Source organism: Sinocyclocheilus anshuiensis, unplaced genomic scaffold (assembly GCF_001515605.1).
Source record: "Sinocyclocheilus anshuiensis isolate Anshui unplaced genomic scaffold, SAMN03320099.WGS_v1.1 scaffold1317, whole genome shotgun sequence".
Classification (NCBI taxonomy): domain Eukaryota; kingdom Metazoa; phylum Chordata; class Actinopteri; order Cypriniformes; family Cyprinidae; genus Sinocyclocheilus; species Sinocyclocheilus anshuiensis.
The window spans coordinates 1,201,213-1,227,279 of NW_015551117.1; the positions used below are offsets into that span (position 1 = coordinate 1,201,213).

General features: G+C 37.7%; 2 protein-coding genes and 1 long non-coding RNA gene across 6 annotated transcripts in view; 1 reads left to right on the plus strand and 2 right to left on the minus strand.

Annotated features, from left to right (window-relative positions):
* Positions 1 to 14,548, plus strand: part of LOC107663049 (uncharacterized) — a 20,087-nt gene extending 5,539 nt beyond the window's left edge. Inside the window, exons 3-4 of the long non-coding RNA XR_001631279.1 lie at positions 11,291 to 11,295; positions 14,538 to 14,548. This is a non-coding gene — a long non-coding RNA (uncharacterized LOC107663049). The remainder of the gene's footprint in view (positions 1 to 11,290; positions 11,296 to 14,537) is intronic.
* Positions 3,839 to 7,072, minus strand: LOC107663042 (B-cadherin-like). Of its 2 annotated transcripts, none has more exons than XM_016453193.1 (6): positions 6,933 to 7,072; positions 6,635 to 6,856; positions 6,308 to 6,526; positions 5,907 to 6,037; positions 4,766 to 4,909; positions 3,839 to 4,687 (listed from the first exon to the last, which is right to left on the minus strand). In XM_016453193.1, exons 1-6 carry the CDS (start codon positions 7,069 to 7,071, stop codon positions 4,481 to 4,483), a joined length of 1,062 nt encoding a protein of 353 aa, XP_016308679.1. In that variant the 5' UTR covers position 7,072; the 3' UTR covers positions 3,839 to 4,480. The 2 variants fall into 2 exon arrangements, with proteins under 2 accessions (XP_016308679.1, XP_016308678.1); XM_016453192.1 differs by having other exon boundaries at positions 6,635 to 6,859.
* LOC107663036 (B-cadherin-like) lies at positions 7,515 to 18,294 on the minus strand. Of its 3 annotated transcripts, none has more exons than XM_016453177.1 (16): positions 18,120 to 18,294; positions 17,869 to 17,983; positions 14,804 to 15,051; positions 14,042 to 14,179; positions 13,785 to 13,940; positions 12,540 to 12,687; positions 12,257 to 12,429; positions 12,045 to 12,173; positions 11,761 to 11,946; positions 11,433 to 11,677; positions 10,118 to 10,263; positions 9,820 to 10,041; positions 9,493 to 9,711; positions 9,083 to 9,213; positions 8,444 to 8,587; positions 7,515 to 8,365 (listed from the first exon to the last, which is right to left on the minus strand). In XM_016453177.1, the coding sequence occupies exons 1-16, from the start codon at positions 18,168 to 18,170 to the stop codon at positions 8,159 to 8,161; spliced, it is 2,658 nt and encodes an 885-aa protein (XP_016308663.1). In that variant the 5' UTR covers positions 18,171 to 18,294; the 3' UTR covers positions 7,515 to 8,158. The 3 variants fall into 3 exon arrangements, with proteins under 3 accessions (XP_016308663.1, XP_016308664.1, XP_016308662.1); XM_016453178.1 differs by having other exon boundaries at positions 9,820 to 10,044; positions 14,828 to 15,051; positions 18,120 to 18,293; XM_016453176.1 differs by having other exon boundaries at positions 9,820 to 10,044; positions 18,120 to 18,293.
* Positions 18,295 to 26,067: the final 7,773 nt, after the last annotated feature.

The window sequence follows — 26,067 nt, forward strand, 5'->3', positions numbered from 1 at the left end:
GGATGTGCGGACCCCCAACACTCATCCCCACCAGGGTTCTTCGTCTGCAGAAGTTCCAAGAAATGGATTACGGGAAGACGATCATGGACTGTTGGGGGAGGGAGACTGTGGGACAAATGAGTCTGTGGTTGTGGTGGGGCGAACATGTGTTAGTGATTTTTGTCATGTCCCTATTTTGGTGGAAGGGGTGCCGTGTTTAGCATTGGTGGATACGGGATCGACTTTGACAGTGTTGAGACCAGATGTAGTTCCGGCAAATGCCAAGCTGGAACCCACCACTGTCCGACTACGCACAGTGACGGGTGAACTAGCGCCCATGAAGGGTAAAGGAGAGGTGGGGCTGACGGTAGGGGGAAAGACATTACGCCATTCGGTGTGGGTGGCTACAGTACAAGACCCCTGTATTCTTGGTCTGGACTTCCTTAAAAGTGCAGGTTGCCAGTTAGACTTAAGGGGTGGCCTGCTCCGGTTTGAAGGGGGTCCTGAGGTTGTCATGTCCATTGAAAATAACGTTGATATGTCTTTTACAGGTCTGTTAGAGGCAGCAAATATTCCTGGGGACTCTAGGTTGGAGTGCCACACATTGCATTTGCAATCCAGCCCGAGTGCTGATACCAGACCACCTCAGGTAGATGATTCTTCCACTCCCTTACCCCACACCCCAGCTGACCTCTACCCGGGGGTGGCCACACAACCCTCCTCAGAGCCAGTTTCAAGTCTCCCTGGCAGGGATGGGCAGGAGGCTGGCTGTCTGTTTCCACCTCTGGGAGAGGGGGGAGGGGTGGAAAGATAAAAGAATACCTGAAATCCCATCATATGTCTCATTTTAGATTTTTGGTCATATGTAAGTGTGAGCAGCTCTGTTAAGCTGAGGGTACTTCTCTCCTCTTCTCCACTAAGTAACAGAGACATTGAATTTATAATACATATTGTTAAAATTTTTAAAATTTAATTTAACATTAGAACTCTCTATTCTATTTTTATTCTATCTACTTGTTTTCTTTTTAATTAGGCTATTATAAAATAATAATAATTTTGTGTTTTACTTCTTTATGCATTTATACATGTTCATTAATGACAAGATAGTCTTATAACACATTTATTTTAATACCTATAATGCTATTTTTTTGTGCTGTGTGTCTGAAACTTTTAGAAGCTTCTCATATTTGTTACAAATGAACATCCCTGAACCTTTTAATTCATTTCAAGCACAAAGTACTGTACAACCTACTCCACTTCTGAATGGGTTTTAAAAGTAGGTGTGTTGTCATGCCAACAAGTGCATTTTGAATTTTGTGCATGATTTATTTATTTAATTAATTTTTATTTGTTCAAAACGATTACTATGCCCTTCTCTATCACCATGTCCTGCCACAATTGATCCCCATTTTATTTCAAACATTTTAATTTAAAATGCTAACACAATGTATAGCAAATATTTTAATTCAGTTCAAAATTGCAAGTGAAACTGGAAACAAATATACATTTTTGTGTGGGTTATAATCCATCCATCCATCCATTCAATCATTTATCATATTTTATGTAAACTCTTTATATTTTTAAACAGACACAACTTCAGGAGGGTGGTGCTCATGTATGATAGTGATTTATAACTCATTAATACTGTGTTGCAACCTTGCATTTCTCAATCAGCTCTCTGTTCGTTGGTCAGTGCTGACATGGTTACTCTCAAAATTAGCTTCACATATATTCACTTACTGAACGAGTCATCACGACTTTTGCAACATCTCAGTTTGACAGAAATAGATAGGACTTATCGTAATATGTATGTATTGTAATAATAGAATGTTGTTGATAAATGCCAGTGACGCGTTAATGCACAATCACACCACTGTCCCAGAGTTTAGTAGATCAAGGGCCTTGCAAGTGTCAAATCTGTGTTCTGACATACGGCTGACATCATGACTGAGGAGTGAAGATTACAAATGCTTCGAGTGTCTTAACTGGATACCATGACTGAAATACTGCACTATTAGTAGCTTTATTTATTTGAAATAACTGCAAACTAAAGTTCTCATGCAGAACTATTCAGGAAACAAAAAATGTTAGCTAGGTTGCCAATACCTTCCTTTGAAAGCAACATGAATTGCTTTTACAAATGTAATGCTTTGAAGAGATTCTAGACGTTTGATAAAACTGGAAAGTCTGTATTTGACATCGCCATCTAATGTGCTCTTAGTGTACTCACATGTGCATCAAGTGAGATATTTTTTTCTGTGTTTCTATTTTATTTATATTGATACGTTTCTATTTTTTTTAGCCTTTGCAGTGCCTTTTAAAGCTTGTTAAAGGGATAAATATTTCTAAAATATTTAAATACAGTCATTATTTTCTCATCCTCAAGTTGTTCCAAACCAAATTGATTTTCTTCAATGCAAGGTCACTAACATGCCCTTTTGTTGTTCCATGGAAGAAAGAGATTGTATGAGCCCCAGCGCAAAACTGATGTCGTCCCTTCCACCCCCACAGCTTACAAGAACAATCTTAAATACACAGCTGAATTTAAAAAAAAGCTTTTGGAGTTTTACAAGAAAATATTATTTCAGTTGTTCTACTTCAAAATGTCATGTTTAATTCAATTTGATACTTATCGTCTTGCAATTATTTGTGAAACTTACTATCCATTTCTAGGTAAAAATGATTTCAAAGGAAACTCTACTCTACTTATACTTAAAAATGGGGGGTTGGGGGAAATCTCAATATGGAATAAATATTTAGCTCCAATACACACTGGCTACAGTCATTGCCTCCCTTTTATTCAACACTTTTTTGCAACCTCCATTTGCCAAGATAACTGCTCTGAGTCTTCTCCTATAATGCTTGATGAGGGTGCAGTTTGTTCAGAGTTCAGATCATCACAGGCCTGGAATGGCCATGGCAGAACCTTTATTTTGTGCTCAGTGACCCATTCTTTCGTTGATTTTGATGTTTGTTTGTATCAGTGTCCTGATGGAACATCCAACCATGAGTAAAAGTTCATCTAACTGTAGAATCCGGTCTATTTAAAATTTTATTGTGAATTTGCTGGATTATTTTTTTTTCCCCTCTCAAAACATTCTCCGGCTGTGAGCCTTTGGCCACTCAAACTATTCTCCTCGCCTTGCATTAAGACAATATAGACATGTTCTCTTCCAGGCAGATTCATAACATCTCTAGTGTTTCCTCATATTTGTTCTCCTGTGAAAAAGGAAGCCATGGCTGGACAGTTTGATGTTCCTAGTCACTGGTGTGCTAAAATATTCATAATTTCCCCACCACTTTCAACTGTTTGTCCTACTTCAATGGAAAGATGGAATTTTGTGAAATGTTTTGAATGTAAAATCAAAAGGATAAACAATGCAGATTAATTTTCATAGCCTTCTTTGCATAGTCACCAAGGGGGCCCATAAGTTTGACAACTGCATACATGTATAGTGAGACTGAAATGAAATGACACTGCCTTGTTATCTTTGAGGAGAATGTTATAACTACCTACAAGGCTATGCTTGCAATCAACAACCACTAAAATTGTAATCCTGCTGTGTTTTTCTTGTTCGATAAGCATTTGTTACATCCTATCTGGTATCCTTTTTGCAGCATAATTACGGAGTAATTGTAATTTTACAGCATGTACTCACTATAGAGTTAGGATTTGGCACTTTCTTCTGCATAATTTACTGTTCTTGATGTAAGTATGTGTAATATGTATAACAAGGTCACTGCAAAATAAAGTGTTCCCACAGTTTGACTCAATGACAAATTGTCAAAACTAAGATTATCCCATCTTCCAGTATACTGTGAGATGTGCTGTAGACTGAACACTTGGAAACAAAAAGAGTAAAAGTAATTTGTTTAATAAAATATGGTGTAAAACAATGCCTAAACAATCATAACTATATAAAAGAAAAACATTTTCAAAAAAAGTCAGGAACATCCTTGCAGCTGAGAGTGGAAAAAGGACAGAAATAAGACACCTGCAAATATCACAAAAAGTTTTTGAAAAATCAGTGCTTTTCAAAAATGGTAAATTTACAGTAACATTCATGCTTTAGATCAATCTTTAATGCCAAAGTTAACAAAATGTTGCAAAAAGCATTACATAAAATATACAGTTAAACAGCTTTGGACAAACATCTTATGCCGTATTATAGCTTCTTACCTACTGAGCAATCAGAGCAAATATTCAAAGTCTTTTCAATTGGGAGCTTCATTTAAAGAGAGGACGAGGAAAAGAAAAAAATAAAAATAAAAGAAAAAAGACTGCTCCCATGAAAAGAAAACACATCAAGTCAAAGATTCTTTTTGTTTATGCTGATGCATGAACAGTGCTATTATACCAGTTCCAACTTTAAACATATGCAAATCACCAGACCATGAAGTGAAATAAAATTCTCATATTTTTGCACTTATAAACCACCAATGTGCCTCTTGCACAGAGGAGGGAGGGGAGAGGAGTAAATTAAATCTTAAAATGGGGATCTTAATCCTCTCCTCCTCCAAACATGTCTGCCAGCTTCTTAAAGCGTGGGCCCCACTCATTGAGGAAGTCATAGTCTTGGTCGTGTCCTGAGCTGGAAGAGTTGAGGGAGCTGAGTGAACCTGCATCTGAGCCTCCTCCTTCATAGTCAAACACCAGGAGGGAGTCATAGGGGGGTGCTGTAGGGTCGTTATCCGCAGCATTCAGATTCTGTGGTACAAAGTTGTGTTATTGCCATATTTAAACCTTGTTATAAAAAGATAAACAGACTTTAAAAATATCACTTACATCATCAATGAACGTCCCAATCTCCTCAGGGTTGGCTGGTCGAGGTCTATACTGAGGTGCTGGTAGGAAAGTGGGTGCCACATCATTTCGGAACACTTCAGGTCTGTTGTCCAAGCCACGATGCAACACACTCAGATCATAATCCTGTGCAGAAAGGGTGTTTGATATGAAAGAACTGCAAAGAGGAAGCCAACTGCTACATGCAGAAGGTCAGTATATAGTCTCAAGCTACTTTTTGTTTTCCAAACATCAAGCTATCAACATCAAGTCAAAGTCATCGCAAGCTACTACAAATGTAACTGCACACAGGTTGGAACCCAACCTTGACATCTGAATGTTAAGTTTACATGGAACCCAAACCAAAACTCTTTTTTATAAAATGGCTTTGCCTTGTTACAGACTATGGAACTCCGTAACAAGCATTTCACAAAGCTTCACAAATGCTTATATTGCAAAAAAATGTTAAGCAAAAAGAAAGATTTGTACATGATGCTTGAGCGCTGCAGGCAAGATCTGACTGCAATAAAAAAAAAATAAAAATAACAGGATGCGTGACTGTCAATATTTTGTTTCAAGTTTAACCAAACACTATGAATTCAGCCATCAAAAACTGATAAATTTATTCAAATTAAAACCAACCTGGTCGTCTTCTCCACCGCCTTCCTCATCATAATAGTAGATGTTGTCTCTTACATCATCTTCAGGAAGGAGGGGTTCTTTTTTGGTACCGCTTTTCCTCCTCAGGAACAAAAGCAGAAGAAGAACGAGCACTGTGGTACAAGAAACACAACATAACTTACAATAGCAAACTTTAAAATTCAGTGGTAATAAGGAATTAAACTGAAAAGTCCATTTCTGCAGTATAGTTTATATACACCAACCGTCTATATGCACACAACACCTGGAAGACAAACTACGGTTGCTAAAATGATCAGCATACAGTTACTGTATGCCTTGCAAAAAAATGTTAAGCAAAAAGACAGATTTGTACATGATGCTTGAGCGCTGCAGGCAAGATCTGACTGCAATAAAAAAAATAAAATAACAGGATGCGTGACTGTCAATATTTTGTTTCAAGTTTAACCAAACACTATGAATTCAGCCATCAAAAACTGATAAATTTATTCAAATTAAAACCAACCTGGTCGTCTTCTCCACCGCCTTCCTCATCATAATAGTAGATGTTGTCTCTTACATCATCTTCAGGAAGGAGGGGTTCTTTTTTGGTACCGCTTTTCCTCCTCAGGAACAAAAGCAGAAGAAGAACGAGCACTGTGGTACAAGAAACACAACATAACTTACAATAGCAAACTTTAAAATTCAGTGGTAATAAGGAATTAAACTGAAAAGTCCATTTCTGCAGTATAGTTTATATACACCAACCGTCTATATGCACACAACACCTGGAAGACAAACTACGGTTGCTAAAATGATCAGCATACAGTTACTGTATGCCCACTGCATTGACCATGACAACCAAGTAAACCAGCTACAATTGTTTACTGTAGCTGGTTTACACAATGCATGAGAGAAACTACATACACAGCAGAGCCAAGATTCCTCCCAGGATCCCAAGCACTCCAGATAGTGACATCCCTCCTAACCGTTTTTCAGTACACCGGACTTCATCTCCTGTGCAGTCACACACAGTTGCTTGAATGGAGCTGTCCTGATACAGCTTATGTTGATCAAACACTCTCAGGACTACATTGTAGTCCCCCTGCTCCAATTGAGACTTGAGATGCAGAAAAACACCAGTTGCTGAAATGGGCACATTATAATAGTTAGACGTGTAGCCACTACCAACCAGCCAACCACTTTAATGTAAAAGAATTAGTTGAATTTCTTAAAACATTAGAAACTGCTCACATGTGTCATTCATTGAGGTGGACCAGTTTTTACTGGTTTCTCCTTGGGTCTCAACGCTAAAGGGTGCACCATAAGGAGGTCCATCTTTGTCCGTTATAGAGAGAAGAACTGGGGCTGATCCACGATTGCAAACTCCTACAGTCCTTTCATTTATAACAGGAGCGTTGTCATTTACATTCTCCAATTCAATTATCAGGGTTCCTGTGCCAGTTGCTGGAGATGTTGCTGCACACAAGCACAAACATATTAGAAAAAGGCTATGCTGCAAGAATTCCTTCTACCTAGAAACACAAATTACCGTCATCATCCACGGCCAAAATGATAGCTCTGTATTTTCCATCTTTGACATAAGCGGATTCTCTATCCATAAGGGTTCTGACTTTGATCACTCCAGTCTCTGGAGACACACTGAGCCAGCCAGCAGGATCATTGCCCATTTTATACCTGGAAGGAATTGACAACTGCATACATGTATAGTGAGACTGAAATGAAATGACACTGCCTTGTTATCTTTGAGGAGAATGTTATAACTACCTACAAGGCTATGCTTGCAATCAACAACCACTAAAATTGTAATCCTGCTGTGTTTTTCTTGTTCGATAAGCATTTGTTACATCCTATCTGGTATCCTTTTTGCAGCATAATTACGGAGTAATTGTAATTTTACAGCATGTACTCACTATAGAGTTAGGATTTGGCACTTTCTTCTGCATAATTTACTGTTCTTGATGTAAGTATGTGTAATATGTATAACAAGGTCACTGCAAAATAAAGTGTTCCCACAGTTTGACTCAATGACAAATTGTCAAAACTAAGATTATCCCATCTTCCAGTATACTGTGAGATGTGCTGTAGACTGAACACTTGGAAACAAAAAGAGTAAAAGTAATTTGTTTAATAAAATATGCAGTGTAAAACAATGCCTAAACAATCATAACTATATAAAAGAAAAACATTTTCAAAAAAAGTCAGGAACATCCTTGCAGCTGAGAGTGGAAAAAGGACAGAAATAAGACACCTGCAAATATCACAAAAAGTTTTTGAAAAATCAGTGCTTTTCAAAAATGGTAAATTTACAGTAACATTCATGCTTTAGATCAATCTTTAATGCCAAAGTTAACAAAATGTTGCAAAAAGCATTACATAAAATATACAGTTAAACAGCTTTGGACAAACATCTTATGCCGTATTATAGCTTCTTACCTACTGAGCAATCAGAGCAAATATTCAAAGTCTTTTCAATTGGGAGCTTCATTTAAAGAGAGGACGAGGAAAAGAAAAAAATAAAAATAAAAGAAAAAAGACTGCTCCCATGAAAAGAAAACACATCAAGTCAAAGATTCTTTTTGTTTATGCTGATGCATGAACAGTGCTATTATACCAGTTCCAACTTTAAACATATGCAAATCACCAGACCATGAAGTGAAATAAAATTCTCATATTTTTGCACTTATAAACCACCAATGTGCCTCTTGCACAGAGGAGGGAGGGTAGAGGAGTAAATTAAATCTTAAAATGGGGATCTTAATCCTCTCCTCCTCCAAACATGTCTGCCAGCTTCTTAAAGCGTGGGCCCCACTCATTGAGGAAGTCATAGTCTTGGTCGTGTCCTGAGCTGGAAGAGTTGAGGGAGCTGAGTGAACCTGCATCTGAGCCTCCTCCTTCATAGTCAAACACCAGGAGGGAGTCATAGGGGGGTGCTGTAGGGTCGTTATCCGCAGCATTCAGATTCTGTGGTACAAAGTTGTGTTATTGCCATATTTAAACCTTGTTATAAAAAGATAAACAGACTTTAAAAATATCACTTACATCATCAATGAACGTCCCAATCTCCTCAGGGTTGGCTGGTCGAGGTCTATACTGAGGTGCTGGTAGGAAAGTGGGTGCCACATCATTTCGGAACACTTCAGGTCTGTTGTCCAAGCCACGATGCAACACACTCAGATCATAATCCTGTGCAGAAAGGGTGTTTGATATGAAAGAACTGCAAAGAGGAAGCCAACTGCTACATGCAGAAGGTCAGTATATAGTCTCAAGCTACTTTTTGTTTTCCAAACATCAAGCTATCAACATCAAGTCAAAGTCATCGCAAGCTACTACAAATGTAACTGCACACAGGTTGGAACCCAACCTTGACATCTGAATGTTAAGTTTACATGGAACCCAAACCAAAACTCTTTTTTATAAAATGGCTTTGCCTTGTTACAGACTATGGAACTCCGTAACAAGCATTTCACAAAGCTTCACAAATGCTTATATTGCAAAAAAATGTTAAGCAAAAAGAAAGATTTGTACATGATGCTTGAGCGCTGCAGGCAAGATCTGACTGCAATAAAAAAAAAATAAAAATAACAGGATGCGTGACTGTCAATATTTTGTTTCAAGTTTAACCAAACACTATGAATTCAGCCATCAAAAACTGATAAATTTATTCAAATTAAAACCAACCTGGTCGTCTTCTCCACCGCCTTCCTCATCATAATAGTAGATGTTGTCTCTTACATCATCTTCAGGAAGGAGGGGTTCTTTTTTGGTACCGCTTTTCCTCCTCAGGAACAAAAGCAGAAGAAGAACGAGCACTGTGGTACAAGAAACACAACATAACTTACAATAGCAAACTTTAAAATTCAGTAGTAATAAGGAATTAAACTGAAAAGTCCATTTCTGCAGTATAGTTTATATACACCAACCGTCTATATGCACACAACACCTGGAAGACAAACTACAGTTGCTAAAATGATCAGCATACAGAGCATACAGTTACTGTATGCCCACTGCATTGACCATGACAACCAAGTAAACCAGCTACAATTGTTTACTGTAGCTGGTTTACACAATGCATGAGAGAAACTACATACACAGCAGAGCCAAGATTCCTCCCAGGATCCCAAGCACTCCAGATAGTGACATCCCTCCTAACCGTTTTTCAGTACACCGGACTTCATCTCCTGTGCAGTCACACACAGTTGCTTGAATGGAGCTGTCCTGATACAGCTTATGTTGATCAAACACTCTCAGGACTACATTGTAGTCCCCCTGCTCCAATTGAGACTTGAGATGCAGAAAAACACCAGTTGCTGAAATGGGCACATTATAATAGTTAGACGTGTAGCCACTACCAACCAGCCAACCACTTTAATGTGAAAGAATTAGTTGAATTTCTTAAAACATTAGAAACTGCTCACATGTGTCATTCATTGAGGTGGACCAGTTTTTACTGGTTTCTCCTTGGGTCTCAACGCTAAAGGGTGCACCATAAGGAGGTCCATCTTTGTCCGTTATAGAGAGAAGAACTGGGGCTGATCCACGATTGCAAACTCCTACAGTCCTTTCATTTATAACAGGAGCGTTGTCATTTACATTCTCCAATTCAATTATCAGGGTTCCTGTGCCAGTTGCTGGAGATGTTGCTGCACACAAGCACAAACATATTAGAAAAAGGCTATGCTGCAAGAATTCCTTCTACCTAGAAACACAAATTACCGTCATCATCCACGGCCAAAATGATAGCTCTGTATTTTCCATCTTTGACATAAGCGGATTCTCTATCCATAAGGGTTCTGACTTTGATCACTCCAGTCTCTGGAGACACACTGAGCCAGCCAGCAGGATCATTGCCCATTTTATACCTGGAAGGAAAAAAAAAAACAAAAAAAAACATACAAGTTAAAACTAGAAAATGTTCAAGAAAAACTTAAGGGGATAGTTCACCCAAAAATGAAAATTCTGTCAATTTCTCACCCTCATGTCGTTCCAAACCCGTAAGACCTTTGCTCATCTTCAGAACATAAATTAAGATATTTGATGAAATCTGAGAGCTTTCTGACCCTGCATAGACAGCAACGGAACTACCACGCTCAAGGCCCAGAAACGTAGAAAGGACATTGTTAAAATTGTCCATATGACATCAGTGGTTCAACCATAAATGTTATGAAGCTATGAGAACACTTTGTGAGCAGTTGAATCTTCATTCAACAATTCTTCTCTTCCGTGTCAGTCTCTAACGTGCATTCACAAGAGGACCACGACTCATGCATGTGGTGCTGCTGACGCAGGAGCAGTCATTCTGACATAGAACCCAGATGCGCTGCGGCTTGTTTGCAGTCAGAGGAAAGCACATGCATGCATGTTGAACTGTGGTACTGTCTTGAGCATGCATCGAAGTCTGATGCAGAAGAGAAGAAACTGTTGAATGAAGTTGTTTTCTTTGCGTAAAAAAAAATTATATTAGCTATATTCTAGTAGCTTCATAAAAGGCTGAACCACTGAGGTCACATGGACTATTTTAATGATGTCCTTACTACCTTTCTGGGCCTTGAACATGGTAGTTACATTGCTGTCTATACAGGGTCAGAAAGCTCTCGGATTTCATCAAAAACATCTTAATTTGTGTTCTGAAGATGAACTAAAGCCTTATGGGTTTGGAACAACATGAGGGTGAGTAATAATGACAGAATCTTCATTTTTGGGTGAACTAACCTTTTAATGTTGGTTTGACCAGACATGGAGCTTTAAAAATGTGAAGTTTAAAGTATATGCTGTGGTTTTATGGCTGGGCAGAAGAATTTTGACAGTGGAAAGGTGGTTCTCAAAAGTTATACTAGTGAAGTGAATTTAGTAGTCTAAGCATTCACACCTAAACTGTTTGAAAATTAGAGCATGTAAAAGAAAAGGTCTGAATTTATGAAGAGCACATCTATGGAAGTCCATTGGATTTTTGTTCACTATAAAACATTGAAGACATTTCTAGCGAAATCAGTCAGAAAAGGAAATGATTAAAATATATTTCATATCTTACATTATCTTCTGTGATTTTCCAATGTCTGGATCAGTGGCTGTATAAGTAACCAATTCAGTATCAACTGGTGCATCTTCAGGTTTGAAGATAGTCTTCTCTTTTGGATTAAACTCAGGAGGTTCATTTACATCTTCTACATTCACTGTGACTGTGGCAGTGGAAGTGGGCAAAGAACCGACAAATGGATCATCATTCTCAACAATCACAGACAGAACGTACTGCTTGGTCTTCTCAAAGTCCAGGGCCTAAACGGAAAAGAAAGTGTCTTTTACTAAAGCATGTCATCACAACCAATTGTCTGGGCAAACATATGAGCAACACACAGTACCTTAACAGTGGTGATGATGCCCTCTAGCTGGCTGGGTCCAGTACTGACATTGAAAAACCCACCCTTGTCACCACTAATAATGCGATACTTGGTTGACCAGGCCGGTGATCCAAATTCATCTCCATCAGAAACTGCAAGTTTGGCCACTACATGGCCTACTTTATTCTCTGGGACAGATACGACGTGCTAAAAGATATGCATGGTGTGTGTATATAAGAATTAATGAGTTCAAACACCTACAAGTGGTAGAGTAAAACAATTCTAAATACATAAATATACATTACCGAAGTTTGCTCAAACTGAGGAGGGTTATCATTGCTGTCAGTAATTGTAATAACAGCTGTGCCAGTGGTTGACGAACCTTTTCCTTCCATGTCAGTAGCCACAATTAACAAAGTATATCTGGGCCATTGCTGAAAAGAAACATAGCTGATGAGTTTGTTTACATTAAGTAATTTTATTACCACTTTGAGATTCATCAAATGTCACTTCTCACCTCTCTGTCCATGTCTGCTTCTCGTACACGAATGGTTCCAGATAAAATGTTGATATCAAACATGTTTGGTTTTGGAAGTGGCGGCTCTTGGCTGACAATTGCGTAGTTGACTATACCGTTGTACGTTTCTGGGTCATCTGCATCAGTGGCTGTGACTGTCATAAACTCATCATCTTTGATTAGAAAATAAAGACTAATTATTAGGCGGTAAAAGCTGCAGAGGCATTTGAAGGGAAAAAACAGCTAAAAGCCATTTAATTGAGAAACTGCACCATACACCTACCTTTTCCAGCAGCTTCATGAACAAGTCCATTAAAAGGATTTTGAGTAAACACAGGCTTATTATCATTTTGGTCAATCACGTTGATGAGAATTTCCATTGGACTTTCTTTTACATTATCCACATCACGTGCTACAGCATGAGCTATAAGCTAAAGAAATTAGAAGAAATTTGGGAATGTTAAGGGGCAAATAATGAATGGGTTTCTTTAAAGTGTTTTAGTCCATGTCTATTAACTTAAGGGGCTTTCGCACCGCGTAGTTCTAGGAACTTAGTTCTAGGAATTAGCCAGCAGGGTCGTTCCTCAAGAACCAATTTCTCCTTCGGGTTTTCCTGGTTGCGTTTGCACCAGCAGCAGGAACTCTGAAGCGGCTGACAGCGACGTCTTTATGTGCGCCATTTACAAATGTCAACAATCAGTGAATGGAGGACGCTGCGATCGGAGCGGTTTTTGTTGTCCGTTTCGTGATAACAGAGAATGTAAATGCACAATTTATGCGATTGAAAGAGCAAAAAGTTGGGCTAAGAGACAAAATTTCCTATGACAACCTATTGCAGCAGAGAAAAGAACAACACTGCAGACAACATGTAAATGCCGTTATCACCTTGCGATTGAAAGAGCAAAAAGTTGGGCTAAGAGACAATTTTCTATGACAACCTGCAGTGTTACATATTGCAGCAGAGAAAAGAACAACACTGCAGACAACATGTAAATGCCGTTATCACCTTTTTCCATCTTTGTGGAGTAAATGTGTTTACATGGCTTTTTAAAAATACCGGGTAGTCGGTGTTTCACGTGTGTTTGGCCAATTAGTGTACACTTACATCACTGATAGTTCCTATAGAACTGTTTTTGGACCCAACTCTGAAGTAGGAGCTAATTTAGTTCCCTCAAACGTTCCTGGAACTAAAACGGTTCCTAGGTCCTACAATGCAAACACACCAAAAAGCAAGTACTTCTGCCAATAGTTCTAGGAACTATGAAAAGGTTCCTCTTGTGCGAAAGCCCCTTTTGAGACACTGACACTCAAAGGTAGTCCTAAAGAAAACGGACTTAATCTTTAGTAGATATACAAAATTAAAATGCAAGGTCTCATGCAAACATATGACAAGAAAACGGTCAAGCCATTTCATCTGATTAAAAGAGGACAGTTTTCAAAGAATTAAGAATGATCAGACAGTTTAGTGCTGAAATACACCAAGAACTAAATGTTGATTTTAAACGTTATGAGATTAAAATCGACTCACTCTGTATGAAGCTTTTTTTTCTCTGTCGAGTGGCTGAGTGACAAAGAGATTCCCTGATAATCTTTCAACAGTGAAAATCCCCTTTGGGTCCTGATCTGCCCCTTCACCTGTGATGCTGTACACCATTTGAGTTTCCTTGGCAAAGTCTGACTTTATCTAAACACAGAAAGCAATAAGAGAAAGTCAATGACAGACAAAACTCTCGCAAACATTAATAAACACTAATTCTGAACAGTTCTTTCATGATTTCCACTCACCTGGACCAGCTTCATTGGGAATGGCCCTCTGCTATTCTCAGGCACATGGAACGGAGGAATAACCCAACCTCTCTTTGCTCTCTTTAGACCCGTCGAAGACTTTGGAAAAGTCAGAACCTGATCAGAGGGCAATTCCATCTAAAAATGTTAGTTAAATATGTTAGTAAAAGACACTGAATGATAAACCATTTTTGTTTACAATTAAAGACCGTGCAGATTTTGTAGTAGTAAATATGAAAAACATCATTTGCTAATTTCTGTGCGTGACCAAGGCAACACGAAACTTTTGAACATGAAAATGTTTATTACAGCTACTGACTACTAAAATTGTTCTGGTAAAAACAGTATTAATAAATGGGGAGTAAAATTTTGGCCCGCCATTTAATAAACCAATTTAGGTTCATTTGAGAACCCTTCGTTTCCTAGCTTGATGTACATTATTCCACTATGTATAATAAATGGAGTAGAATACAGAACAAAGTTTAGGAAATCTTAGGTTTTAGCACTGCATGAATGAAACCTCTGCAGACTCATTTTGTGTTTATGAGACCAATGGGCTGCGACAAATGACATTCATCAGTATGGATGGAAAACTGAATGAATTTAGCACGTCTTCAATAATTAATTGTAATTATGTACAGCAATTAATAACCATCCATTTGAAGTACCACAGTAAAGTACCAAACAAAAACTGAAGTGCCCAATAGAGGTCAGGCTTGCACTGTATTGCAAAGCAGCTTCTTGCATTAAATGTGTTTGTACCTCTGGAGAGGAGATGTTCATGACCCGATCCATGTGATGTTCCTTATGATGGTGGATATGCTCAACTTTGACAGATACAGTGTGCTTCTTGCCATTGGAGTCCCAAGCGTGCACAGAAAACACCTTGTGGCCTTCATGAAGAGTCACTTGTCTCTTCAGCGTTACAGTCCCATCCGTGCTCACATCAAACCGCTTGTCAACAGACTGAAAGAATGTTCTTGTTCTTCCATCGCAGTTATTGAAAGTTACTGAAAGTTAAAGAAAATAGTCAATTTATGACACCTACAGCAGCACAGCCTCACTTCTTCACAACTTTCAATCCATCAAAATTTTCAAACCAATAAACTAACAGATGTTGTTTAAGCATAAGGGGAAGCTACTTGCCAAGTTTGTTTTTCCACCCACAATAATAATTGTTTAAGAGATTCATTGTAATAATGGGCAATTTATAACAATAAAGCTGCCGCCCTGTATTAGTTTGAAAGAACAAATCTCATATTTGATGAAAGGGTTTAAGTTTATCTATTCTGATGTTTGTGAATGCAATCGTGTGAGACAGTTATGGTAGGTAATTATACCAAATCATTTTGATGACAGACTTTGGCTCAGACACTCCAAATGTATTAAAATACCATTTGAGAAGGTAGGCAATGAGATTGATGAGCTGGTTAGTGCAGTTATCCAATTACATGATCTGCTGAGGCAAAGCCAGTAAGTTTGTTGCACATCAAGAAACTTATTCGGTAAATGCGTTTCCAACTTTTTTTATTAGCATGTCTTATTGGATAAAAAAAAAAAAAAACCTACCACAATTTAGCGTGTTCGTTTTATATGCACATTTTAATATTTTGTATTGGCATTTCCATTGAGTTTTATTTACGCAAGATCCCAAAACTTGCATTAAAAAAAAAAAAAAAAAGTGGATGGAAACATAGCTACTGATGGGGTTTTGAGGGTACCTAAGACAACAAAGCACTGCATCCATCATAATAAAGAATTTCGATTTATAAAGTCCTATGTTTTACATGCGTCATAACTCACAGGCACGCTTTATGTCCACCATTTCTCAGCTTCAGAATAATGCATACTCTGTCAGTCCTTTTACCAAAACTACACAGCATAATTCATTTAAACAAACACTATCCCCTATACAGAGGTTTTGCGATGGCAGTGCTGCCATCCATTAGTGGTCTGAAAGGAAGTGGTGAAACCAATCAGCCCTTAAGAATAAGCCACCATTAGTGGGACACTGAAAGGATGCTCCCTTCAAGATGTACAGAGATAAACTACAGATCAATTGCAATAAGAAACCAAATCTGGTAAAAAAAAATAAATTAGTATGAAAGGATAAATCAGTATATGGCAAGCATGAAGCTAATCCATACAAAATGTTTAGATCATTTTAGATAAAGCCGATGAGAAAAAAAAAACAAAAAAAAAAACATTCTAAAACATCCTTTAACATCAAGATAATCCACCCTCCCAATCATTAAATGTTTTAAATGACTAAATGTAGTCATGTTGTGAGATCAGAAGATAAAAATCAAAACTAAAACCACATACAGTCTTTAACTGGCATCACTTTTTATGGAAAGTACCTGACTGGGGGGGCGTAGACATGACACCACACGCAAAACCAATTGCATTAAATAAATGTTAAAATAGACGTGTTAGAAATGTAAAATACATGGCATTACAAAATTAAAAACAACTAGGATAATTTCAAAGATTAAAAAAAGAAAAAAAAAAAAGAGTGAAAATGCTTAGTTAAATTTGTTGACCCTAATCTCCTGGTCCCACACCCACAGAAACTCACTGGCTCTGAATCAGTCACATTTCACAACACCTGCAAAGTCTGAAATCTCATGCTTCAGTAAGCACTTAAACATGATATTTCAGAGACTTTGATTTAACTCCTGACCTCACAGATCTAAAATGCGGTTTAATTAAAAATTTACCGGTTAAGACAAAACATAACATCAACAACGGTTTACCTCGATCACTGTCAATTGCAATAAGAAACCAAATCTGGTAAAAAAAAAAAAATTAGTATGAAAGGATAAATCAGTATATGGCAAGCATGAAGCTAATCCATACAAAATGTTTAGATAATTTTAGATAAAGCCGATGAGAAAAAAAAAAAAAAAAAAACATTCCATGAACGATGTATAAATAATGTTTTTGTACTAATGCTTTGAGAACATTACTAAAGACATTTAACAATCATTCTATTATTCTGAGAATAAATTCTGAGAATGTTCCTTATAGTTACAGGTGTTCAGAACTGAATAATATTTACTGAATACCCCGATATTTTTCAAAACAGGAAAAATGATCTCATCAAACAGCAGTGTGCCACACTATTGTCACATGACCACACATTGTATGTAAATGGCATAAATGTAAAATACATGGCATTACAAAATTAAAAACAACTAGGATAATTTCAAAGATTAAAAAAAGAAAAAAAAAAAAGAGTGAAAATGCTTAGTTAAATTTGTTGACCCTAATCTCCTGGTCCCACACCCACAGAAACTCACTGGCTCTGAATCAGTCACATTTCACAACACCTGCAAAGTCTGAAATCTCATGCTTCAGTAAGCACTTAAACATGATATTTCAGAGACTTTGATTTAACTCCTGACCTCACAGATCTAAAATGCGGTTTAATTAAAAATTTACCGGTTAAGACAAAACATAACATCAACAACGGTTTACCTCGATCACTGGTGTGCTTTTCAACACCAGGAAGGACGAAACTTACCTGCTACTAAAGAACGTGTGGCTATCAAAGTGTTAACGTAGAGAGAGTTTTCTACGAACTGAAATATGAATTTGAACATGTCCAGTAATGTCCTACATGCGACAAGATAGCCTTATAACGAAACACTAGCGACAAAATCAAATTTAAGGTGAGACCAGATTTAACGTAAGAGTTAGCATCGCGTTTTTGAAACAGGCCGAGTTAGTGTACGTTACTTTGCCTTGTTTAAAAACTATTTTTATATTTTTTTAAACAACGTTCAGTTGCTTTAGCATTTTAATGAGATGTGAAAACAGCCTACCTCTTCCTAGTCTTTTCCCCATGTGAAGGTGATCTCTGTGCACTTTAAAAACGAATAACTCCGACTCAAATCCAGGTGTACATACCGACTCCTCCGCATATCCACACGACAATACCTGACAAAAAAGAAATAAATGAATAAAACAAATAAGACAAAAAAGTATAACAAACCGAAGACTTCATTGTCCGAAACTGCGCGTCCATTTTCAGTATTAGCCAACTCGACGATCAAAAAAAAAAAAAAAAACTTACCTGACAAAGAAAAACGATAACTCCCAATCGCACAATCCTTACACACGCCATTCGACACGCTAAAAGTCTCAAACAATCCCTCAGCGTCTTAATCCTTCGAAGTATTTAAAGTATAACACAGCTGTTCCTTCCAGCGTCTCAACAGCCGCAAATTGAGGAAATGGTCTTCAGCAGGTAGCTTCGGATCTGACGCAGCCAGGTGACCTCGCCCATCCGGTAATTAGGCTACCATGTCCACATATGGGTATGTATGCCTTTTAGACACTCCTAACAGGTAAAAAAAGAAGAAGGAAGATTTAAATATTCGAAAATCCCCGGATTAGTGAACTACGTGTGAAGTATGGAAACTGCTGAAGTGTAGGCTACGAGACCAGTCGCTTCTCAAACACCCTAGATAACATCTCACTCAACTCTTTAAAAGACTGCAACTGCTGTTCACTCACTTCGCTGAAGTGAAAAACTCCATTCATGAATTTAGCACTGAAAAAATCCCCCTGACATAGGCTGTTTTGATGTTGAAATGGATTAGGAATTATACATCTGCTGGTAGATTTAAAGAACTAGTTTTCTAAAACAAAAAGATTAAACTATATTGTTCCTGTTAATATGAAAATGTATGCTTTGGTGTTAGGGAAATTGTTTATAGACTCCACCTACCAATGGAAACTACATATGAAAAATAAACACATTATAGAACACTCTACTGAGTTATATGTTAATATGTGGAAAATAAACATAGTAACCTCGTGTTTGTGCTTGGCTCAGTGTAGTCTGCTCATATACAGTAAGCTATACAAATAGTGTCTGTTCCCAATGGATCCCATTCACATATACATGTAGTCATGTGAACTCTGAACAATTTTAGCTTTAGCTTCCAGTTAATCATATTGCACATCTTTCATAGTAGTTACTCATTTGATCTGTATTTCTTGTGACCCTGATGATTTACTGGATGCAATGATTATGACTTTTGGTAGAGTAATCAGGCCCCATCCCCCAACAATGCCACAATAACCTCCCTAAAAAGGCCCATAATGCTTGCTTTGTATTATATTATTGACCTTAATATATTCTTTAATTTAACGGATTACTCGGATATCCATAACTAATTGCGAGTGAGAGAACAGAAAACAGCATGTCTGCTAGTGCCCCTTGTATACTTTCTGTTCAGTTTGGGATGCCTCAGGCCCCCAAGATAGCCTGGGTTTCATAAGCCGAGTTTGATCATGAGTTTCCAATGTGATCACAATACCTTTAACATAAGCATTTTGTTTTCAACAGATCTTGGTAAAAATTAGTCTAGTTTCAGGAGAACGTTTCTTAAGTCTTTTCTTAGTGCTTTATTTCTCTGTTTGTAAACAACAAGATTTAATGGCTCCTCCATTATCATTGTAATTATACGTCAGGAGAGAATATATCTCAGTTTCTGTTGTTTTTGTCAGGGTAAGGTCATTAGCTAAACACAAAACCAACCTCCTTATTTTATTTGTAATTTTAGAAATTAAGTTTTGCAGGATGAATGTTTATGACTTGGTTTTCTTCCGACATACAATACTAGGTCACTAAACTGTACTGTAACTGTGAGAGTTTGTTTCTTCTCACAAAACTCAAAAATATGAATGTTATTCAGCTGACCTTAAAAAACCCTTACAAAGGAACACATTGTATTCTTCATCATTGAAGTAACTGAGAATTGTTGTAATAGTTGCTCTCAGTCCTTGCCTGGCATTAAAGTTGGCTTTGATGTGTTTCTCTAATATCTGTCTTTGTAGTACTTTGTAGTAGAAAACCATTGACTTTGTAACATGACGACAACCCTAGACTAAAAGAAAAAGCGCTATTTAGTGAGGGTTTTAGAAATGTATACACATACATACATATAACAGATTTTAGTTAGGTATAGTGAGTGCAAATTAAGCCCTGCTAATTAAAGTTTGTTAAAACAAAAAGTCTACAGTTTCAGTGTGTTTCCAAATGTGAATTTGGAGAAAGGCTTGAAATTTATCTGAGCACCTAGGAAAGAAGACAATGAATATTTTGTTAATCATTTGTTTGGAGTCCGCTTATCTCTGGCTGTAGATAAGCCCAGAGGACAAATATTGCAGGAGAAAACATTATATGCTCTGAGTAGAATGTGACCAATGCCTGCATACCGTTCCCAGACTGAGCCAAAGGCTGTTCTGAGCGGTGTATCTTTTAGAAAGAGAGAGAAATAGTTTTCGGCATGGGAACCTTTTTTTTTTTTGCTTGAAAATACATCTCTGCCTTGTCTTCACATTTTCTGTTTTTAATCGGATTTAAGTTTGGTTAATATATCATGAGTGCTGCTGCAAGAGTAGCCTTGGATTTGAATGTGTGCCTCATTGCCAACTTGATTTCAATTTTTAGGCCATGACACTGGGTCTTAATAAATGTAGTTATTTTGACTGTTTTGACTGTGTGCAAACTTACTGTACTAACAAAAATGTTTGTTGCTACTAATAATCAGTGCACTTGCCTATAAAGTCTTAAACTCATATTTAAACATGCAAATAAATTTTGAAATAAAAAAATAAATTAATGTATTATAAAAATAAAATATCAAATTGCATACATCACAATTGTGGACTTTGTAATTCTTTCAAAAAGTCAGATTTCCTTGTGCACTTTCAAGCACAAGATGAAGATATTAAGAAATTCTGAAATGTCAATTTCATTTCAATAGTTTAAATGGTCACTTAAATTGTTTTGCACATAATAGAATTTCAATAAAAAAAATGAATCAAATCATAACAATGCAAAATAAAAGCACTCTCACAAGTGCAGTCCATACTATTTTAAGTTGAATCATTGCAATTGAAGAAGAGTTACTTTTACTGAGTGCCTGTGCCACTAGTTTGATGTACATCCATAAATAGCGTTCAGTGTGAAATCATTTACACTGGTTACAAGGTCAGCAGTGGAGGTCTAAGTTAATGATTACGCAGTACTGTTTTTGTTCAAAAAGACACTGTGCTCTGTCTGCCAGCCGCCAGCGGAAATGCTCTTTGCTTTTATATCATTTACTGCTGTGCTCTGTTAGGAATAAAAATTGCCTTTCAGTGTAAAAAGAATTCATATTTTAAAACATTTCAAAAGTGGCATTTGCAAGTACAATCACTTCAAATGTTCTCAGCTTTGTTTGGTAGGATTTTCCGGAAAAACTCTCTAAAGAGGAACCTTTGAATGTCCTCTGAGCTGTGTTATGTGATTTTAACAAACAAGTTTGGAGATGTTTGGTGAGTTTTTAAAGCTGGGCGAGGTGCTGTAAAAAAACTGTGGGGGATGGTAGCTTATCTCGCTATGGAGAAACCAGTTCCGCATTACACTATCAAAGCCACTCATCCACTTCAAAGTGCTCTGCTTCGATACTATGACTCTTTCACTCAAATCAATATTTCCTGTGCGAATAATTACGAATGCAATTGCATGCTATTATGAGAGCTTTTAACCAGCACAATGTCCAAGATGTTGCTTATTTGTTAATGGGTATGAACTCTAATAAACTTTGTCAACATGTACTCCAGCTCCAATGCTCCCTTCCCCCTTCACAATGATTGACTTCTCATGTCCATCAGCCTTAAAAGCCCATCATTATCGAAAAGGGCTTTTAGGCTCCATGAAATGTTTATGCTTGTACAACTTTTGGTATCATGTTTGCTTGCGGTGTCGTGTTCATAGTGCATCATGACTTGTCTTCCCAGATTTGGAAGAGAAAGCAGCTGCAATGCCGAACCGTCTGATAGCACCTTGGTTTCGCAGCCATAGGACAAGACTGGTCTTGTGTTGCGCCGGGCCTTTTGTTGCTTAGTAATGCATAAGAGGACCTCCCATCTCCTACTGAGCCTTATAGCTAGAGGCATGTAGTTGTCTTGTGACTTAATGCCTCTGTAGATTAAACACCCTCCCCCGAGTCAATACTAGTCTGCTCAGGAGCGGAACAATCGTAGACGGTCTGACAGTGCTATTAACAAATAAGGAAGTATAGCTGACGTTCAGCCTTAAGTTCAGGTAGTCTCTACCAAATCTTACTGGAAATGGATGTGACGTCACAAGGCAAAAACTGAAGATATAGGGCTGGCTATCGGTTCTCAGGGAGGGATTTTATGACATCAAGATATTTACTTCACTAGTCACTTGTTTCTGTTTCAAGATCACAGCTGACACTTTTGTTTTTATAATATCCTTGCGGTATGTAGTTTTAAGCTCCAAGTTTGTCACATACACATCTGTATAAATGTAGTAAAATGACCCAGACTGCACAATACCCATACACATATGGTGCTTTTCCACTGCATGGTACGGCACGGTACGGTTCACTTTTTGGGGGTTTTCCACTGGGTACAGTACCCGGTACCTGGTACTTATTTTAGTACCACCTCGGTTGGGGTTCCAAGTGAACCGTACCGTTACCAAAATGTGACGTGTAAACTCTGCTGATCACGGATTGGCCGGAGAGAATCGTCACTATCTGCGTCACTGAACTTGCGACACAAACACAAAAGAACCACTAGATTTAAATCAGAACAGCCAGCGAAGGATCGAACGCAACCGTTTTGAACGAGCGCACCTTTTTTTAACAACCAAAAAGTTTTGTTGTCTGTTGTGGAAGAACAGACGTTCCTCTCATTGATAGCAGAGGAGCAGATCCAGCGAGAGTTTGATGGGGCGACGCGGAATGAAAAAGTTTTTTTTAGGAGTCGTGGTAGTAGAGGCGGCGCAACTATAACGACATGTGAATAATCCCGCCCACTCTAAAGCGGTACTAAACTGCAGTGTAAACGCAAACCGTGCCGAGCCGAACCGTGCCGTGTCGTACTGAGCCGTGCCGAGCCGAGTCGTACTACGCAGTGGAAAAGCGCCAATATATAGAGATACACTACACTACTTAAGTTAAGATTTTTCTATGCTTTCGTTGAAAAGCATATTATATGCTCACCAATGCTACATATCTTTGATTAAAAATACAGTAAAAACAGCAATATTGTGAAATATTATTACAATTTAAAATCTGTTTTCTGTTTGAATGTATTTTAAAATGTAATTTATTCCTGTGATGGCAAACTGAATTTTCAAGAGCCATTACTCCAGACACCATTTATGCTGGTCTGTTGTTCAAGGTACATTTCTTATTATTATCATCAATGTTAAAAATGGTCTTTGCAGCGTCACATTTTAGTAGAAACTATGATACAGTACCATCTGAAAGATTGGGTTATGTAAGATTAAAAAAAAAAGAGAGAAACTTTTATCACAAAATTAATAAAAGATTTATATTTTAAACAAATGCTATTCTTTTTCATTTTAATCAAGAATGCTGAATCCCGTATTACCTTTTTCACAAAAATATGAAACAGCAACAACTATTTTTAACTTGATTACAAGTATGTGTTAAAGAAATATAGTTCTAAAGACATTTCTTTCATGACAACTCTTGGAGGGATTGGCATGGTAATGTACATGACAATGCTAATGTATTTGGCCTTGGTGGAATAGATCTGCTACGCTGCTGCTGCGGCAGAGCAAGTACCGAGACTTGCTACTGCCCATACATCCATAACATGCTGCTGTAAGCATGTAAGAAATACTGCTGCTGCACATATAACACATATGAATAACCCCCATATAGCATAAATGAATCACCCCGTAGCAGATCTATACAGGTGGAGCTGGGGAAGGTGGAGGGTTTCTGAAGTGCGCTGCAAACTGCTACAGCAAACAAAAGCCAGGTATTTGAATATTGAGCAGTAAGCTCATTGGCTACCGATACAAGAGAGAACCAATCAGCTGCCATGTGACAATGATGTTGCCAGGTCAGATTGAGCTAGACCTATCGGACTGCGCCATCTAGAGTTTCATGCCAGAACTCTGTATATAGAAAAACAGTGGCCCGAATCACACTTATGAAAATAGAAACAATACAAATGAAAGGACATAAAAACATAAAGTAGGGCAGTTACTTTTACTGTCACCCAAGTGCACAGCATATTTATCCACAGCATATGCTGATAGTAAACAGCCCCTCTTGACAATCTCTTTGTCCTCCAGGATATAAAATAGGTGACACATTACTGCTCAGACAGGCAGCAGCCATTAGGGTGGGAGGACCTGCTCCTTGAAGGTAGAGCCTGAGGTTTATCTGAGCAATCCCACCACACCCCAAATCTCCCCATTTGTTACACACAGTGTGGGTTTGCTGTGGTTTGAATGTATTTTAAAATGTAATTTATTCCTGTGATGGCAAACTGAATTTTCAAGAGCCATTACTCCAGACACCATTTATGCTGGTCTGTTGTTCAAGGTACATTTCTTATTATTATCATCAATGTTAAAAATGGTCTTTGCAGCGTCACATTTTAGTAGAAACTATGATACAGTACCATCTGAAAGATTGGGTTATGTAAGATTAAAAAAAAAAGAGAGAAACTTTTATCACAAAATTAATAAAAGATTTATATTTTAAACAAATGCTATTCTTTTTCATTTTCATCAAGAATGCTGAATCCCGTATTACCTTTTTCACAAAAATATGAAACAGCAACAACTATTTTTAACTTGATTACAAGTATGTGTTAAAGAAATATAGTTCTAAAGACATTTCTTTCATGACAACTCTTGGAGGGATTGGCATGGTAATGTACATGACAATGCTAATGTATTTGGCCTTGGTGGAATAGATCTGCTACGCTGCTGCTGCGGCAGAGCAAGTACCGAGACTTGCTACTGCCCATACATCCATAACATGCTGCTGTAAGCATGTAAGAAATACTGCTGCTGCACATATAACACAGATGAATAACCCCCATATAGCATAAATGAACCACCCCGTAGCAGATCTATACAGGTGGAGCTGGGGAAGGTGGAGGGTTTCTGAAGTGCGCTGCAAACTGCTACAGCAAACAAAAGCCAGGTATTTGAATATTGAGCAGTAAGCTCATTGGCTACCGATACAAGAGAGAACCAATCAGCTGCCATGTGACAATGATGTTGCCAGGTCAGATTGAGCTAGACCTATCGGACTGCGCCATCTAGAGTTTCATGCCAGAACTCTGTATATAGAAAAACAGTGGCCCGAATCACACTTATGAAAATAGAAACAATACAAATGAAAGGACATAAAAACATAAAGTAGGGCAGTTACTTTTACTGTCACCCAAGTGCACAGCATATTTATCCACAGCATATGCTGATAGTAAACAGCCCCTCTTGACAATCTCTTTGTCCTCCAGGATATAAAATAGGTGACACATTACTGCTCAGACAGGCAGCAGCCATTAGGGTGGGAGGACCTGCTCCTTGAAGGTAGAGCCTGAGGTTTATCTGAGCAATCCCACCACACCCCAAATCTCCCCATTTGTTACACACAGTGTGGGTTTGCTGTGTCAGTTTAAGATAATGGCCTGGTCAACATGTACAATGCAAATGAATGATCTAGCAGGGTCATTCCTGTTCTGCACAGCAAATTCATTGGTGTTAATTCAACTCTTTTAGAGTTACAATCAGCTCTGAGTGAGTGAACATATTGTCTCAAACTTTTCAAAATCAAAGTAACATTTTTAAGAGTGTTATAACACTAAGGCAGAGTTACATTTACACTGTAAAACAACTCTGGTCCACACCACAGGGAGTTAATTTTCTTCAAAACAGAGTAAAGAGTGACAATTTAACATTATTAAGATGTATTTTAATGCTGGATATTTTTTTACTTCAGTGTGACGAGTTGATGTTACTGTATTCCAACCAGGTTAAATTAGGAGGGTTGACAGTGATGAAAAAATGTGTGACAACTTGCAGAGTGACATTAATAACAACATTGAGAGTACATTAAAACAATCCATAAAGTTTAATTAAACTTTAGTCTGGGATCACAGTCTTTTCAAATTAAAGGCAAAATGCAAACGGTTTTCTTTTTTAAACAAACTAGTTCTTT

Coding starts and splice junctions, on each gene's coding strand:
- LOC107663042 (XM_016453192.1), bottom strand. CDS start 7,071: ATGGGCAATGATCCTGCTGGCTGGCTCAGTGTGTCTCCAGAGACTGGA. Junction 6,527..6,634: donor CACCTCAATGAATGACACAT/GTGAGCAGTTTC, acceptor TGCCCATTTCAG/CAACTGGTGTTTTTCTGCAT. Junction 6,038..6,307: donor AGGAATCTTGGCTCTGCTGT/GTATGTAGTTTC, acceptor CTTGTACCACAG/TGCTCGTTCTTCTTCTGCTT.
- LOC107663036 (XM_016453176.1), bottom strand. CDS start 18,170: ATGGCGTGTGTAAGGATTGTGCGATTGGGAGTTATCGTTTTTCTTTGT. Junction 12,688..13,784: donor AAAAAAAAGCTTCATACAGA/GTGAGTCGATTT, acceptor TAATTTCTTTAG/CTTATAGCTCATGCTGTAGC. Junction 11,678..11,760: donor GCATCATCACCACTGTTAAG/GTACTGTGTGTT, acceptor TTTTCCGTTTAG/GCCCTGGACTTTGAGAAGAC.